The sequence below is a fragment of the Choloepus didactylus genome, chromosome 7 (assembly GCF_015220235.1).
Source record: "Choloepus didactylus isolate mChoDid1 chromosome 7, mChoDid1.pri, whole genome shotgun sequence".
Taxonomy (NCBI): domain Eukaryota; kingdom Metazoa; phylum Chordata; class Mammalia; order Pilosa; family Megalonychidae; genus Choloepus; species Choloepus didactylus.
The window spans coordinates 151,029,078-151,044,670 of NC_051313.1; the positions used below are offsets into that span (position 1 = coordinate 151,029,078).

General features: G+C 47.5%; 2 protein-coding genes across 2 annotated transcripts in view; one reads left to right on the top strand and one right to left on the bottom strand.

Annotated features, from left to right (window-relative positions):
• The first annotated feature begins 1,092 nt into the window (after positions 1 to 1,092).
• Positions 1,093 to 5,101, top strand: LOC119539860 (tubulin beta-2A chain). Its single transcript, XM_037843696.1, has 4 exons — positions 1,093 to 1,240; positions 2,520 to 2,628; positions 2,979 to 3,089; positions 3,838 to 5,101. The coding sequence occupies exons 1-4, from the start codon at positions 1,184 to 1,186 to the stop codon at positions 4,896 to 4,898; spliced, it is 1,338 nt and encodes a 445-aa protein (XP_037699624.1). The 5' UTR covers positions 1,093 to 1,183; the 3' UTR covers positions 4,899 to 5,101.
• A 466-nt stretch (positions 5,102 to 5,567) lies between these two features.
• The window catches only part of BPHL (biphenyl hydrolase like), a 39,307-nt gene continuing 29,281 nt past the window's right edge, over positions 5,568 to 15,593 (bottom strand). The window contains exon 7 of the mRNA XM_037843697.1: positions 5,568 to 5,900. Coding sequence (XP_037699625.1) covers positions 5,813 to 5,900 — 88 coding nt within the window. The 3' untranslated portion in view covers positions 5,568 to 5,812. The remainder of the gene's footprint in view (positions 5,901 to 15,593) is intronic.

Consider the following 15,593-nt stretch of genomic DNA (forward strand, 5'->3'; position numbering starts at 1 on the left):
TTTCAAAAAATGTTTCATGCAGCATATCCACAAATATCATTTTGATACATAATATAAAAATGAGTAAAGAAATATTTTACATTCTTTTACCTTGCTAAGTCTAGGAAATCTGGGCTGTGCGTGTGTGCATGTGCTGAACTTACAGAGCAGATCTCAGCTCAAACTAGCCACATGCAACTGCTCACGAGGCCACCATCTGGGACAGCGCAGGTCCATAAGCTGCCGCGAGGATGTGGGGACAAAATACGCGAAGCTCACTGACGCTGGCTGATGCTTGAACGTGACTATATGCCTCTCTCTCTCTCACGCGCCCACACATGCACGCAGAATTTTCCCCTTTTAAGTCGCCTTTCCAAGGACCCAAGAGCCCCAAGCAAACATGTGACAAACCCTGCGTCCTCGATGCCTCCGAGTCCCCCTTCCCAAGCCTTTCCCAAGCCCACCATCCTCTTTATAGCCGCACCCCTGCTCCCCTCGCTGCCCTCACCTCTCCCCTCCGGGGTGGGGATGTGTGTGTGTCCTTCCCTGAGCCCTTCCCCCCAGTCTCTCCCGGCATCTACACTCGCAGCGAATCCCCTCCCCTAACAGACACGGAGCGAGGACCCCGCCCGGGATGCAGGGACCATAGCAAACAGCTGTAGACCCCACTAAAAACCGCGTCAATTCTGGGCTCCCTACTCCGAAAAGGGTCCACGGCGTCACTCCCCGACCCCGAGCCCCCGGAAGCGAGGACAGCTTTTGAAGGCAGCCCCCCACGCCCCGGTTTCGGGGCCTCGTCTTCGGCCCCTCTGGGGGTCCAGAGGGACCGGGACCGGCTGGGGCTGCGGCCTTTTTCCAAGGAACTAGCGCGGGCGCGGGGGCGGGGGCGGCGCCCCAGGATTGGGGAGGGGGTTGCTGACGGGTTCCAGGACCTGACGGTTCTTCGCCGCGGGACCCCGGCCCATGCGCCCCCGCCGCGCCCCGGCTCCCCCTCGCGGCGCCGCAGTCCCCCGCCCCGCCGCCGCGCCCCATTACCTCACTCCGGGCGGGGGGCGGGGGGCGGGCCCGGGGGCGGGGCGAGCGCGCCCGCTGCTATAAAAGGGCGGCGGCGGCGGCGCGCAGGGTCTCTGCGCCCGCGAGCCAGCCGGTCCCCCTGCACCGACAGCTCCGAGGCCAGCGCCAGCCCCGCTCCGCAGCCGGCACCATGCGCGAGATCGTGCACATCCAGGCGGGCCAGTGCGGCAACCAGATCGGCGCCAAGGTGGGCGCGCCGCGCGCGGGGGGTGGGGTGGGGTAGGGCGCCCGGGGGAGACGGTCCAGGGCAGGGGGAGGAGAGGAAGGGGCACCCGATGACGAGGACAGGGCGGGGGCGGTAAAGCTGGGGATTTCGGCGGCCCGGGTGGGCGCAGGGCTCGTCCTGGCCTCTGGGCGGGGCCCAGGAACCCGCCCGACTTGCCGCGATGCACCGGCGAGGCGGCTTGGGCGCCTTGTAACCTAGGCGCCTTTGAAGTCCCCTTCGGGCGCGACCCTGCTGCGGGGTGTAGTGGGCATTTGTCCCCGCGGGGATGTGAGCCGCTGATTTGGATAGGGGCTAGGGTCCTATTTATCCGGTAGCCTCAAGGTGGCATTTAATCTGTATATTTTTGTCTCTCGTTTGAATGAAAAAAAAAAATGCCATGTCATTGGGGTGACGGATGTTATAGAGAAGCTTCTCGGTAGGTCACCCAGAAAAGGATGCTGGATACAGTCTCTTAATATGGGCACTGATGTCTGGAAAGGATGACATATAATGTGAGAGGCGCGTCGAGAATGTACAGGCGGCGTGTCAATTACTGGCGGGGTCGGGCGGTGCGGAGCGGGCCAAGGCGCAGGGGTGTGGGCGTGTGTCTGCGGAAGGATGGGGTCTCTTTCAAATCCGCCATATTGCACACCCCAACCTCCACCCCCTTTCCTGCTGTAAATTCACAATGGAGCCTCCTCCCTCATCACGGCCAGCTCCTTCTCTCCCGCGCCACCCCACCCCCAGCCTCCTGCCTGCACTGCCCTTTCCATTCGTGTGGTCAGTGCCTGGAGGCCAGTATGTAGGTCAGTGGTGTGAAACTGATGCTTGCAAGGTCTGGATGGGTTTGGTGCCAGGAGACCCTTACCCTGGGGAGGGAGTTGCAAGATGAGGTGGTCCATCTGCCAGGGTCCGTCTTGGTGGGGGGGATGCTGCATCCAACACTGCCTGGCAGGGGGGCGGGGAAGCAGGGTGTCAGAGCCTTCCCTGCCTTGCCAGATTCTTCCAGAAGGAGACCTGCAGTGCCCACCCTCCTCCCCCCACTCCCTGCCTTTCAGTCTATCGCTCTAACATGGCCGATGCTCTGCGGATTTCCAAGCCCTGCTGCAGCAGCAGCTGGAGGAAACAGGGGAGTCTGTCTAGAACTCCCCTGCCATGATGGCTGCTGCCCCAAGGAGGTGGGAGGAAGGAAAAGGGGCTTCTTGAGGGACAGTTAGGATGGCAGGCTAATCCGCAGTTCCATTTATCTTTTTCATCTCAGTTTTGGGAGGTCATCAGCGATGAGCATGGCATCGACCCCACTGGCAGTTACCATGGCGACAGCGACCTGCAGCTGGAGAGAATCAATGTCTACTATAATGAAGCTGCTGGTAATTTCTAGATTTTTTTTTTTTTTTTTTTGTCTTATCAACCTTGCTTTCCATCCTGTGACAGACAAAAATGTAACTGGAATATACATGTGACAAAGAACTGCTTCTGGCATTTATTTTAAATGCCTGCTGCTAAAATACATATTTTATAATTCCCTAAGACTGCAGCATGTTTGACGTGGCTAAACATGTTAATTATCTCCCTTTTTAAAACAGAAAATACTCCGTTTGTCTCTGATGCTGGAATGTTCTCTAATGAAATCTGATGTGAAAGCCGCTTGGGGCATAGCCTCTCTCCCGAGATTCCTTTGCCAACAGTGGGTCTCATTCCAGTTTTCCTTCCCTGACAGGGAACAAATACGTACCTCGGGCCATCCTGGTGGATCTGGAACCTGGCACCATGGACTCTGTCAGGTCCGGGCCATTTGGCCAGATCTTCAGACCGGATAACTTCGTGTTCGGTAAGTGGGTGGGATCGGTTGGAACTGGCCATGTGCTTCACTTTCTTCCTAATGTCTCTGACAATCATGATTCTTTAGAGTTCAACAGTGTGGAGAACTGTGTCCCTGCAGATACCCCAAGTCTCAGCCTGACTCCACCCAGACTGTGAGCCCTTCCTGTCTGGCCACTCTCGACAGCTCAGAGCAACACTCCAGCCCAGAGTGGGAGTGGGATGCTGTGTCCTCTCCATTATGGAGGCACCTTGAAGGTTTAAGAATAAAGAGCAATGAAAAGGCTTCAAACACGAGTTAATGGGCTACTGGTAGTTTCAAAGGCCAAATGACAATACGTAACCACTGAGGGAAGCCAAAGGCCAAAAAACAGGTTGTGACTGCATAGTTCAGACACCTGTTCAGAACCAGTCTTTTCCATCTGATTATATTGTGCATTTTAATTGTACATAATTTAAGGATGTACATCATGCCTGCAGTCTCTCTTAATTTTAAAACCAGTTGGGTTTAGTTCAACCTACTTCTTTTTCAGCTACTAACCTCATATGACCCAAACTTTTTTTTTTACTTTATTATGATCCTCAATGTTTTTGAAGGTCACAGCTACAGAAAAAATTATTTCTTAAGGTAAAAGAGGGATATCAAAAAAGAAGGATCTGCAACTTTAAGACAGATCTTACCTTCTCCAAAGTCAAAATTACTACAATTTAGAATTCCTTATGTTATAGTTTCTAATATTCCCTTTTCCCTCTGGCAGGCCAGAGCGGTGCTGGGAATAACTGGGCAAAGGGCCACTACACAGAGGGAGCTGAGCTGGTGGACTCGGTCCTGGACGTGGTGAGGAAGGAGTCGGAGAGCTGCGACTGTCTCCAGGGCTTCCAGCTGACCCACTCTCTGGGGGGCGGCACGGGCTCGGGGATGGGCACGCTGCTCATCAGCAAGATCCGCGAGGAGTACCCCGACCGCATCATGAACACCTTCAGCGTCATGCCCTCCCCCAAGGTGTCGGACACGGTGGTGGAGCCCTACAACGCCACCCTCTCCGTCCACCAGCTGGTGGAGAACACGGACGAGACCTACTCCATCGACAACGAGGCCCTCTACGACATCTGCTTCCGCACCCTGAAACTGACCACCCCCACCTACGGGGACCTCAACCACCTGGTGTCGGCCACCATGAGCGGCGTCACCACCTGCCTGCGCTTCCCGGGCCAGCTGAACGCGGACCTGCGCAAGCTGGCGGTCAACATGGTGCCCTTCCCGCGCCTGCACTTCTTCATGCCTGGCTTTGCGCCCCTGACCAGCCGGGGCAGCCAGCAGTACCGGGCACTGACCGTGCCCGAGCTCACCCAGCAGATGTTCGACTCCAAGAACATGATGGCCGCCTGCGACCCCCGCCACGGCCGCTACCTGACGGTGGCCGCTATCTTCCGCGGCCGCATGTCCATGAAGGAGGTGGACGAGCAGATGCTGAACGTGCAGAACAAGAACAGCAGCTACTTCGTGGAGTGGATCCCCAACAACGTGAAGACGGCCGTGTGCGACATCCCGCCCCGGGGCCTCAAGATGTCAGCCACCTTCATCGGCAACAGCACGGCCATCCAGGAGCTGTTCAAGCGCATCTCGGAGCAGTTCACGGCCATGTTCCGACGCAAAGCCTTCCTGCACTGGTACACGGGCGAGGGCATGGACGAGATGGAGTTCACCGAGGCCGAGAGCAACATGAATGACCTGGTGTCTGAGTACCAGCAGTACCAGGACGCCACGGCCGACGAGCAGGGCGAGTTCGAAGAGGAGGAGGGTGAGGACGAGGCGTGAGAACTTCTCTGAATAAATTGTGCATCCTTCGTGAACTTCAACTGTTGTCCTCAAGCATGGTCTTTTTATTTGTACACTATGGTGCTCAGTTTTGCCTCTGTCAGAAGTCGACACTGTTGATGTAACAATGTGGAGCTCCTCTAAAAATTACAGTATTGTCTGCTAAGATATCTATACTAATAAAAAAGCATGTGTTCGAAATATTTTGGTCTCTTTAATTTTGCTTCAAATAATTATTTTTTCACTAAAACCTTCATAATAAGCATGATGTTTCAGGGCATAGTAACTTTAGCAACAATATAGGATTTCTACTTTAGTACTTTTAATAGCCTTCCTGCCCTTTTATGGACCAAACATTAAGATAAGAGAATCTTTCAAAAGTGATACAGGAGTGCATTGTAGTTTGGGGATAAAGCAAGTAAATCGAGGCCCTTAGCCAAAGACTTTCTTCTATTTCTCTACTTTTCTTTGAGTAATATGATAAATACACAGATAAGTGAACGCTTGGATCTCTCAGATAAAACATACAGTGTATATTCAAGGTGCCCTAAAACAGAACACTATTACAACACTATTAGATGCGCCACCTAAAAAATTTCATTTGAAAGGAAAATAAATCACAGAGGGAATTGGTTTTTTAAGGCAATGGCAGAAATTCACAACTTAATGTTAAATGATCAGATTTTTAATTTCTGTAGCTATTAAAACTAGAGGATGCCTTTACGAAGTCATTATTTTTCCCTGCTGTTAGAACACCTACCCATTTGATCAGAGGCCCTTGTTACAGAGGTGTCGGGAGGCTGGGCAGGCCCGGGAGCTGTGGGGAGGAGTGGGAATTTCCAAGGCAGGGATAACAGCCATGACTGAGCCCCACACCAAGGAACCACTAAGACTCAGGAGTTTCTGGGACATGTTCACAAGAGGAAGTCTTCTACTAACTGGTTGAATTCATCTGCAAAGCGTAAGTGCAGGTTGTGCTTGCCTTCCGGCATCAGATGCAACCTGAAAAACACAAAGCTTGTGATCAGTGGCTCGTTCATTTAAAAAGTGCTCACATTTTGTTTCATGGTTTCTACCGGGGAGAAAATAGTAAGGTAAGTAACACGAACATTCCATGAATACAGACTTCAGGTAAGTCCTGGGCAGTTACAACATCAGATTATAACCGCAGGTGGCTATGGAACCACATCACTGAACAGCACAGCTCAGTGAATTTGGAATTCCATCATGCAACCAATGGTTTGATTATCAGGTTGACTGAGAGTGTGGGATGGGATCTGATGGTTACTTAAAAAAATGTATCAAATGAAGTTGGAAAGCTGACAAAAATAAATGTCCAGAACTCACTGGACTGGGGCAGGTGTTTCTTGGGGTACCAGGGAGTGTGGGGGTGCAAAGCCATTCACAGCCACTGCCACCTGCTGTTCAAGCTTCCAAATTCCCCATTTTTTACAATCTATATATATAGTATAGAGTGTTGGACAAATAAGTCTGTACATAAGCTCCTGGACATGCTGTTGAGAATTGTCCTTAGAATTGTGCCTTCTGAGACAAACTTCACTCTCCTCATTTGCATCTTGTTTAATAAAAGCAGCCTTCTCTGAGTTCTACATTTTACTAATTTGCCATAAATTGCTCAGAAACAGTAAAAGCTGTAAACAAACTAAAGCTTTTGGGATGTAAGTGCAAATTCAAGCTATTTTGTCTGCTATGACAACTGGACATTAAAAGGACTATATTGGGGCAAAATGCTAGTTTGCCACATGGCTTAATTCTCTGATCTCTCAGCAACTCTGAGAGCTCTGAGAGCCTCGATGAACACTATATGGGGAAAGGTAGGCTGGGGAGAGTAGAGCTGTCCTTGGAAAGTTCTGGGCCTCCTGCAACTCAATCACTGGGGAAATGAAGGAACAAGATAATCCAGACAATCTAACTGAAAGTAGGATATATTGTTAGCACCTTTCAGAGGCCCTTGGGAAACCATTAATAATAACCAGTAAATTCTAAATTCAATTTAATGAATTTTAGTGAAAAGAAGGATGAGCTGTACCAACCCAAAGGTAGGATCCCAGTTGCCCTACACAAGGGATAGGCTCAAGGCCTTTATTTTTCAGAGGCAGAACAGAACCAACTGCCAAGGATGCTAAGAGGTCACAGAAGGGCACATCTAGGCTGAACGTGTCCTCGTCGGTGCTAAACTAGATTCCAAGGCAGGGAACCCCGACTTGCCAAACATGAAATCCTCTGTGGAGGCCATCCAAGCTGGTCATCATGTCCCCTGCCCCAGTCCATGAATCTAGCCATGAATCCCTTTCTTGTAGCCATTCTGTGCTATCTGCACCCTTCCTAAAGGACTTGCAAAATTTGGGGGAAATAAAATCGAGCTCCCTTTCATTAAAAATAGGGCGGAACTGATTCCTGTTTTGAGGTATCATTCAAGACTTCACCGGGCTCTGGATGGCTGGGTGAATGAGGTTATGAAAAAAATGGCCCTTCTCCTTGATGCTTTTCAGTAGCCATTTCAAGGTCCTTAGTGAAACCCAACTAATTTAGATCCCATGCAGGTTTCACTATGCTTAAAACCTATTGCATATTTCTCTTTGAGAATAGTACACGCAATAGATGGGTGTAAATATATAGCTGTCGAGGCAATGCAGCAACTCTGCTGGTGATCTAGATTGTCACCAAGTAACAAAAGGATCTCATCACATGCTCCATGGAGAATGGTTTTCAAACAACCATATTCTCTAGGAAAATAGTAGGAGATTCCTACCCCCAAGCACACAGCTCAGTGGGAAATGAAGGAGCCTCTGGGAGGTCAGTGCAAATCCCCATTTGCTGGGCAAGACTCTTCATCACATTTGGCACCTTTATGAAAAAGGGAAGTGATTCTAGGTCTTTTGAGGAATTAAAAGATGTTTAATTCCACAGAGTAGGTTCAGCGGTTCCTTACTTTTGCTTGATGTGGTCCTTTGAGAATGCTCATTTACCGTCAAGGTGGCATATGAGAAACACTGGCCCTATAATGTTACCTTTCCTTCCTCATTCTAACCTTTTACCATTGCAGATAGGAATTCAGAAAGTCACAGACAGGAACAAGGCCCGAGGCCCTAAGGAATAAGCTGTCACATTTTCTTCACTTTTGATGACTGTAATAAAACTCTAAATTTTTTAATCCATGAACCTGTAAGTTCCCAGTAAGTTTGCAAACATTCTTTTTTAAACTGGAAAAACAAAATAGGCTGCTGGTTCTTTTGGAGCTCTTCCTTGATGAAAGTGGACAGCCTGGAGACTAACTAGGTGTCACGGTCACTTTTTCCTGAGGCCATCCACACCTGGTTGCTGACAACAGCTGCACTTTATTCAGAACCTAGGTCTTTTTTTCAGGTGGCTCCTCCTAGAAGGCCCCATCTAAAAGGCCCCTTCCAGCTGGTAGTGGTTGTGGGGGAAGAGAGCGCCCACAACCGCCCTGGCCAGCAAGCTCTTGCTTCTCTGCAGAGAGCCAGGGCTGTGTGTGACGGGGAAGAGACTGCTCACTGAAGGGCCATTTCCCTTCCTCAATGGAATAGTGTCTAAACCATTCTAAAGAAAGAAAATGGCCACAAAGTGTGCTTTGGGGGCAGGGCTGCAGCTTGAAGGGCACAGCTCTGTGCAGCCAGGGGCTGATGGACTGAGGGACTAAATGGTGTGTGGAGGACAAAGTCTTCCCAGACCTGCCAGGGTGTCGGCACTCAGCTGAGGCCTTCTGCCTGGAGGTGGGATGGGGTCAGAAGCATGGAGGCAGGACACACCTGCTCTAACCAGCCCGGAAACTACACTGGCAAGTTATGTAATCTCCCTCAGCCCTGAATCTTCACCTGGAACATGGGACAACAACAGTCTCTACCCCATAGGACAGTTCTGAGGATGAAATGGGATCATGCATTTAAGGTAGGCAGGGCATTGGGTCCCCAGGGAGCAAGTCAGGGAGATGTGCTGTTCTGTTATTATTGTACTTGTATTGCACTTTGCAATGTACAAAAGTCCTTTCAAAAGTTCTGATTCTATACAGCGAACTAATGAAATACTCCAACTGAGTAACACATTCACGTTTACAGGCTGACATGATCAACCCCCACTGGACGACTGTTACTTTACGAGACTGTAGAAAATGCCTAGTAAGATTTGCCTAGAAAGGATGAGCCACCCCTCTTTGAAATACAAAGGACTCAGTTTTGCAAGGCCTAGGCAAATCCGGTCACTTGACCACAGCAGGAGTTCCAAGCTGTTTTCCCTCTGCCCAGAGCAGCAGCAGTAGGAGGTGAGGAACTAAACATAGTACTGAGGAGGAGGAGTGGGATGGGGAGAGGTCAAAGAAGAATCATCTGGGCAGTTAGAGAAGGGCCAGGCTGGAGGGATCTGGAAGGAGAGCCCAGGCTCCTTCCTCTGGGGTCTACCTGCCCCTACCATGAACCTAGCCTCTTGTCCACAGGGCTGAAAACCAACCGCTGTCCTCAGGATAAATCTCCTTGCTCAGTACTCCATTCCTGCTAGTGATGGTTCCCACCGGCCTGTCATGGAGGACTGGGACCCCATCCCCACTGGTGGCCAGACCTAAAGAGCCAAGGAAGCTGCAGAGAGGCCCTTCCCTCCCTCTGGGATTCCGACAGAGGACAGCATCTAGCCCATTGGCTACCTCAGCCGCTGGCCTGCCAGCCTGCCCTACAGGAAACCCACCACAAGGCCAAGCCCTCCATGGACAGAGGCACACAGCCATTGGCCTCGACCTCACACACCTGCCCCAATAATGGTGCTGGGAATGGTTCAGAGGGCAACCTGCCCCGGACCTAGCACTGAGCAGCATCCTGGCTGTCTCCAACAAGCCAGTCCACCTGCGCAGCTTCTGTTGGTTGAGTGCTTGCTGAGTCCTAAATGTACACATGCTTCCTCATTCCTTCCTCATCCCCATTTTGCAGAGAAGGAAACAGAGGTACCAGCGTGTCAGACATTTTCTTAGGACCTGGGACCAGCCCTTGGGCCTTGGCCATCTGAGGCCCTGCCAGCATGCTGACCCACCACCGCCATCAGTGTTGCATGGATTCTGGTCTCCAGGCAACTCCTTCTCTGGACCCTCTCCCAGGGTGCTGGCACTCTGCACATACGGCCTGTAGCCCTGCTCCATTCTATCCTGCGGCCTGGCTCAAGCTCACGTGGCTAGACTATACACCCCGTGCTTGGGTCTGAGCCTCTGAGCCCACCTACCCACGGAGGCAGCCTTGGTGTGCCCTTCTCACTCTCGCCTTCTCTACCTCTCAACATGGATTGAGCACCTATGAGGTAGCAGACCTGATCCTGAGAGAGAGCTACAGGTGCTCAGCAAGGGGATGAAATTCCTATGGTAGCAGTTGTTAATGCACAAGGAGCCATGTGGCATGGGAAAGAGGAGTGACTGGAGGAGGGCTGAAAGTCAGGGAAGGCTTCACTGAAGAGGAGGCATCTAGCCCACTTGTGACTTGAAGGACGAGTAAATTGGGCCAGGCAAAGAAAGGGGATGAGGGGTGGGGAGGGGTTCTGGGTCAAGGGCTGAGTATCTGCAGTATGCTGAGCAGATGGGCTCAACCTGGTGTGAAGTCAAGCCCCGCTCTGGTCTGGCTCAGCCCATGGCCTCCTGGGATTCCCCACCCCAGCCTCAAAGGGTCTGATCAGTGCCAACCTCAGCTCAACCAGCATTCTCTGAGAGCAAGACTGGGGGCTCCATGGGTGAGGCAGATCTGGTGGCAAAGGATGCTTGGGCAGAGGTGGGAGAACACTCAGGAGGGAGGGAGAACTAGATATGAAGGTGTGAGAAGGTATAAGGTCAGGGGTTGGCACAAGGAGAAGAAAAAGTCTGGCTCTAGCCCCATCACTGTTTTACTCTGAGTAGCTCTTATTTTAGGGTCTACATTATGGACTTTTGTATAAGAGTTCATTAGGAGAAAGCATTCAACTGCCTAAAAACAAATTTTAAAACCACAGAACTGAAATGATCTTTCAGACCTCTTTGCTTCTAAGAGATTCTGATCTTTTTCTCACAAGGAAAGAAAGAGAGAGAGAAAGAGACAAAATAACATAAACAGGAAGCAAGTCTGGTCCACAAGTCTGTCCCTTATTCCGTCTCATTCTGAGGAAGGAAAGGCAGATTGGTAATTGTTTCATACCTTGTACCTACCTGTTGGTAAAATCTTTGAGCAGTAGACTGTGCCTGTAAATTTAATTATAAATGTACCTGGCCAGGGCTGGACCAATAAATAGCAAGTTCACTGGAGGCTTGTTACACTTCTGAGCTGCTGCCGTGTTGTCAGCTGGCCTGGTGCATAGCAGCACGTTGTGATTTTGGTACTCAAGGAATCCAGCATCCTTTTGTGGGGTCCAAAGTGAACCCACAACGTCCAAGGCAGGTTCATGTCCAACATACTAATAACACTTTACCCTCCACCCATTGGTTCCAAAGAATATTGCTTCCAGAAAACAGTCCGCTGAAACTGTTAACATCTGAATGGGAAGTGTGTATTTTACTGCCATCTTGATGTATTCTGTTGCTAGGAGATGGGTCTGGAACAGACTTCCTACATTAAGCTTTTTTGCAGACTGACTTTTATTGAATCTACTTGCTCTTTAAGGGAATACATTGCGTTCACTGTAAGCATCATTGTGCAAAAACTTGTTGTCATCTCTGAAATTAGAAGACAACGAGCCAGGTCATCAAGTGTATTAATCCAGCTATCATACCATCTCATTCATAGAAGAGCATGTTTATGACAGGCAGCTGTGCTGTGGGGGAAAGTATTATATCAGCAGAAAAAAACCTACAATCTGTCATTTACTAGATGTGCAGGCTTGGAAGATTACTTTATATCTCTCTGCCTTGACTCTGTCATCTGTAAAATGAAGATATTTATTCATAAATTTGTTGTAAGGTATAATCAGATATTTATGTAAAATGTTTTTTAAAATATAAAGTGCTATATTGATATAGGGAAAACAAAGGTTTTATAGTCACTGTGTTTTATTGTAGAATAAGAAGCATTTTTGTCTCCACTTAAAATTCTCAGAGGAATCTGTTGTTAGAATACATCATTTAACACTATGACTGGGCAGTAGTAGAACTGTTTCTGCATCTGCTTTCCCTGCTGGGTTGTGGAGACTTTGTAGACAGAGAGCACTACCAGCCATGCTGAGCAGGGCTTGCACTTAGCAGGCACTCAGACATGGGCTAACGGAGGGAAGGGGAAAAGGAAGGGACAGAGGGGCAGAGGGAGGGAGGGGCAGAAGCAGGAGTTTTCAAAAGAATTCTATGGAATTCTGAAGACATCCTGAGTAATGATAGCACCTCTGGAAATTACTGTCTAGTCTCTGAAGGTATCAGTGTTCACTTGGGTGTTCATTTTCTAGAACCTTTGAAAAAATGTAGGGTCATCTATCTCCCAGACACATCTCATTTTCTTCTTCAGAATACACAGCCATTGTATGCAAAGGAAACACTGAATCCATGCAACTTTGAATTTTCATCTTGATACAAGTAACAGGAGAAGGTGGCTCCTGTGTCAGCCAAAGCATGTAAAATAGAAATTTCTATTTCATACAAAACTTACGGGATTGAATGATAGAATTTCTGCTGACATATCTTACAAGGTTCTCAGACACCCAAGTCAACTGCCAGCAGTAAGGATAAAAGAACAACTGACATGTTCCTTCATTTACTCAAGTGAGCCAACATGACTTGGTATAGGTTTGTTATTCTGTGGTTCTCAGTAACAGGTTTCTAATGATGGCATGCAGACATATAAGGTGGAAATAACACAGAAAGCTTACAACATCATTTTAAGTGGAAACAAAAAGCAGGATTCAGAATTGCATACAAAATGTGATTCTATGTTAAAAAAATACTAGGAAAAAAAAACAAAAATGCTAATGATAATAGTAACTAAATGGGTGATAAGTAATGGATGATTTGTCCTCTTTTTTAGATTATACAAGTTTTCTTCACTGAGTAGATAGTGCTTTTATTATAATGGAAAGTTAATTTGAGCTGGAGAATAGGGAGTTTAGGACTCACTCCTTCATCCAAAACAGCTAGTAAACAGGAACTGTCTGAAACAACTGTTTTGGGGCTCTGGAGGCCAGGGGAGCATGGTACAGCATCCAGGGAAGAGTGAGAGGAAGAGGCTGAGAAACTGCAATGAAGAGCTGTGAGTAGCTCACTCTGTGCAGCAGCTGCCAGCACCCATCCACCACTCTCAAGGTGGAAGCCTTGGGATCCTGTCCCTGGCTAGCTGCTGCTTGGTCAGAAAGGGACAAAAAAAAATCCTCTTTCCAAAGAACAGTGGGGGACACATGGCTGAGCACTGATCACAGTTTTTGATTAGTGAATCTGGATGGCTGGGTCTCAGCTCTGAGCTACTATTTCAACCTTCCCCAGATAAAAGTGGAGGTAGCCACTGTTTTACCATGCCCCCTGACAGGAGTGGAGGCGGTGACAGTTTAAAGACACAGTGCCTCCTCAGGCTGTGGGGAACAGTTTGCTGAAGAGTGCCATCTGCTGGGCAGGCCAGGAAAGCACAGCTTCGGAGGCCTCAAAAAGGCTCTTGGGATCTTTCCCAACCATCTCTTTGGGGCACTTTGCAGCTGGTCAGCACCCCCTTCATGGGTCCTTGGCTCTGTTCTGGCTGTGAAATACTGACCTGGGAAGGTCCTCTCCATGGTGACCTACCTCCCAGAATTTGCCCTCCAGGCAAAAGCAGCTAAAGACAACAACAGAAGAGTGAAAGAAAACAACAGAAGCAAAACCAAACCAAACAGGACCAATCAAGATTCCCAAGAAGGAACAGAGGAAAGGAAGCTTTCTCCTGGGGGTGAAAGAATTGTACAAATATAATCTTAAAAACTGTACCACATATCCAGGCCAAGAATCAAATGAAGAATAGCTGAAAATATCTGATTAGTTAAACCAGGCTATTCTAAAGGTCTAGAATAAGTTGAACCAAGTGTCAAAGAAGAGCCTTAACACAAAGCCAATCAACAATAAAACGTAAGGCAAGAGAGAGAAACTGACCTTCCGAGTAAACTCGACAAGATAATCATATGCCTAGACATCAACAAAAAATTACAAGCCATACTAAGAAATAGGAGGAGATGGCCCAATCAAAGGAACAAATTAAAACTTCAGAGGAGACAGAATTTGGAACTAATCAAAGATGTTCAAACAAATCTCCTAAATCAATTCAAAGAGATGGAGAAAAATATGGCTAAAGAGATAAAGGATATTAAGAAGATACTGTGTGAGCATAAAGAAGAATTTGAAAGTATGAAAAGAAACACAACAGAAATTATAGGAATGAAAGGCACAATAGAAGAGATTAAAAATACACTAGATGTATACAACAGCAGATTTGAACAGGCATAAGAAAGAATCAGTGAACTAGAAGAAAAGACAATTGAGATCTTACAGACAGAAGAACAAGTAGAAGAATAGAAAAATTTGACCAGGGTCTCAGGGATTTGGGTGACAATACGAAGCACCAAACATACACATCACAGGTATCCCAGAAGGAGAGGAAAAGGGAAAATGGGCAGAAAGAATATTAAGGAAATAATGGCCGAAAATTTCCCAACTCTTACGGAAGACATAAATATAAAGGGCCAAGAAGTGCAACATACGCCAAACAAAACAAAACCCTAATACACCTTCCCTAAGACACATACTAATCAGAATACAAATGCCAAAGATAAAGAGAGAATCCTGAAAGCAGCAAGAGAAAAGTGATTCATCACACACAAGGGATCCACAATAAGACTAAGTTCAAATTAGAAACCATGGAAGCAAGAAGGCAGTGGTATGATACATTTAAAGTACTGAAAGAGATAAGTTGCCAGATAAGACTTCTTTATCCAGCAAACTATCCTTCAAAAATGAGAAGGAGTTTAAAATACTCACAGAAAAACAGAAACAGAGAGTTCATCAATAAGAGACCTGCCCTACAAGAAATACTCTGCAGGCTGAAAGGAAAGAGAGGCTTGGAGTAGAGCACAGAAATGAAGTTTACCAGTAAAAGTAAATAAAAGGGTAAAAAGAAAGACAAAAAAAGATATAACATAAAAAAACAAAGGATAAAGTGGTTGAAGTAAGTACTGCCTTTACAGTAATAACATTGAATGCTAATGAATTAAACTCCTCAACCAAAAGACACAGATTGGCAGAATAGATAAAAATGTATGATCCAGCTATATGATGTCCCAAAGAGACTAACCTTAGACCCAAACACACAAATATGCTGAAAGAGAAAGGCTGGAAAAAGATATTTCATGTAACAGCAACCAGAAAAGAACTGGGGTAGCTATACTAACATCATACAAAATAGACTTTAAATACAAAACTGTTATAAGATACCAAGAAGGACACTATATATTAATAAAAGAGGCAATCCATCAAGAAGAAATAACAATCATAACTATCTATGCACCTAACCTTTATGTCACTAAATACATGAGACAAACACTGGCAAAACTGAAGGGAGAAACAGATACCTCTACAGTAATAGTTGGAGACTTCAATACACCATTCTCATCAATAGAACATCTAGACAGAGGATCAATAAGGAAGCAAAGAACTTGAATAATATGATAAATGAACTAGACCTAACAGACATATACAAAATATTGCACTCCCAAACAATAGCA

What these genes read in the sequence shown, in the direction of transcription:
- LOC119539860 (XM_037843696.1), top strand. Translation starts at nt 1,184, where the DNA reads ATGCGCGAGATCGTGCACATCCAGGCGGGCCAGTGCGGCAACCAGATC. An exon ending in CTACTATAATGAAGCTGCTG is followed by an intron (nt 2,629 to 2,978) that starts GTAATTTCTAGA and finishes CTTCCCTGACAG; the next exon opens with GGAACAAATACGTACCTCGG. An exon ending in ACCGGATAACTTCGTGTTCG is followed by an intron (nt 3,090 to 3,837) that starts GTAAGTGGGTGG and finishes TCCCTCTGGCAG; the next exon opens with GCCAGAGCGGTGCTGGGAAT.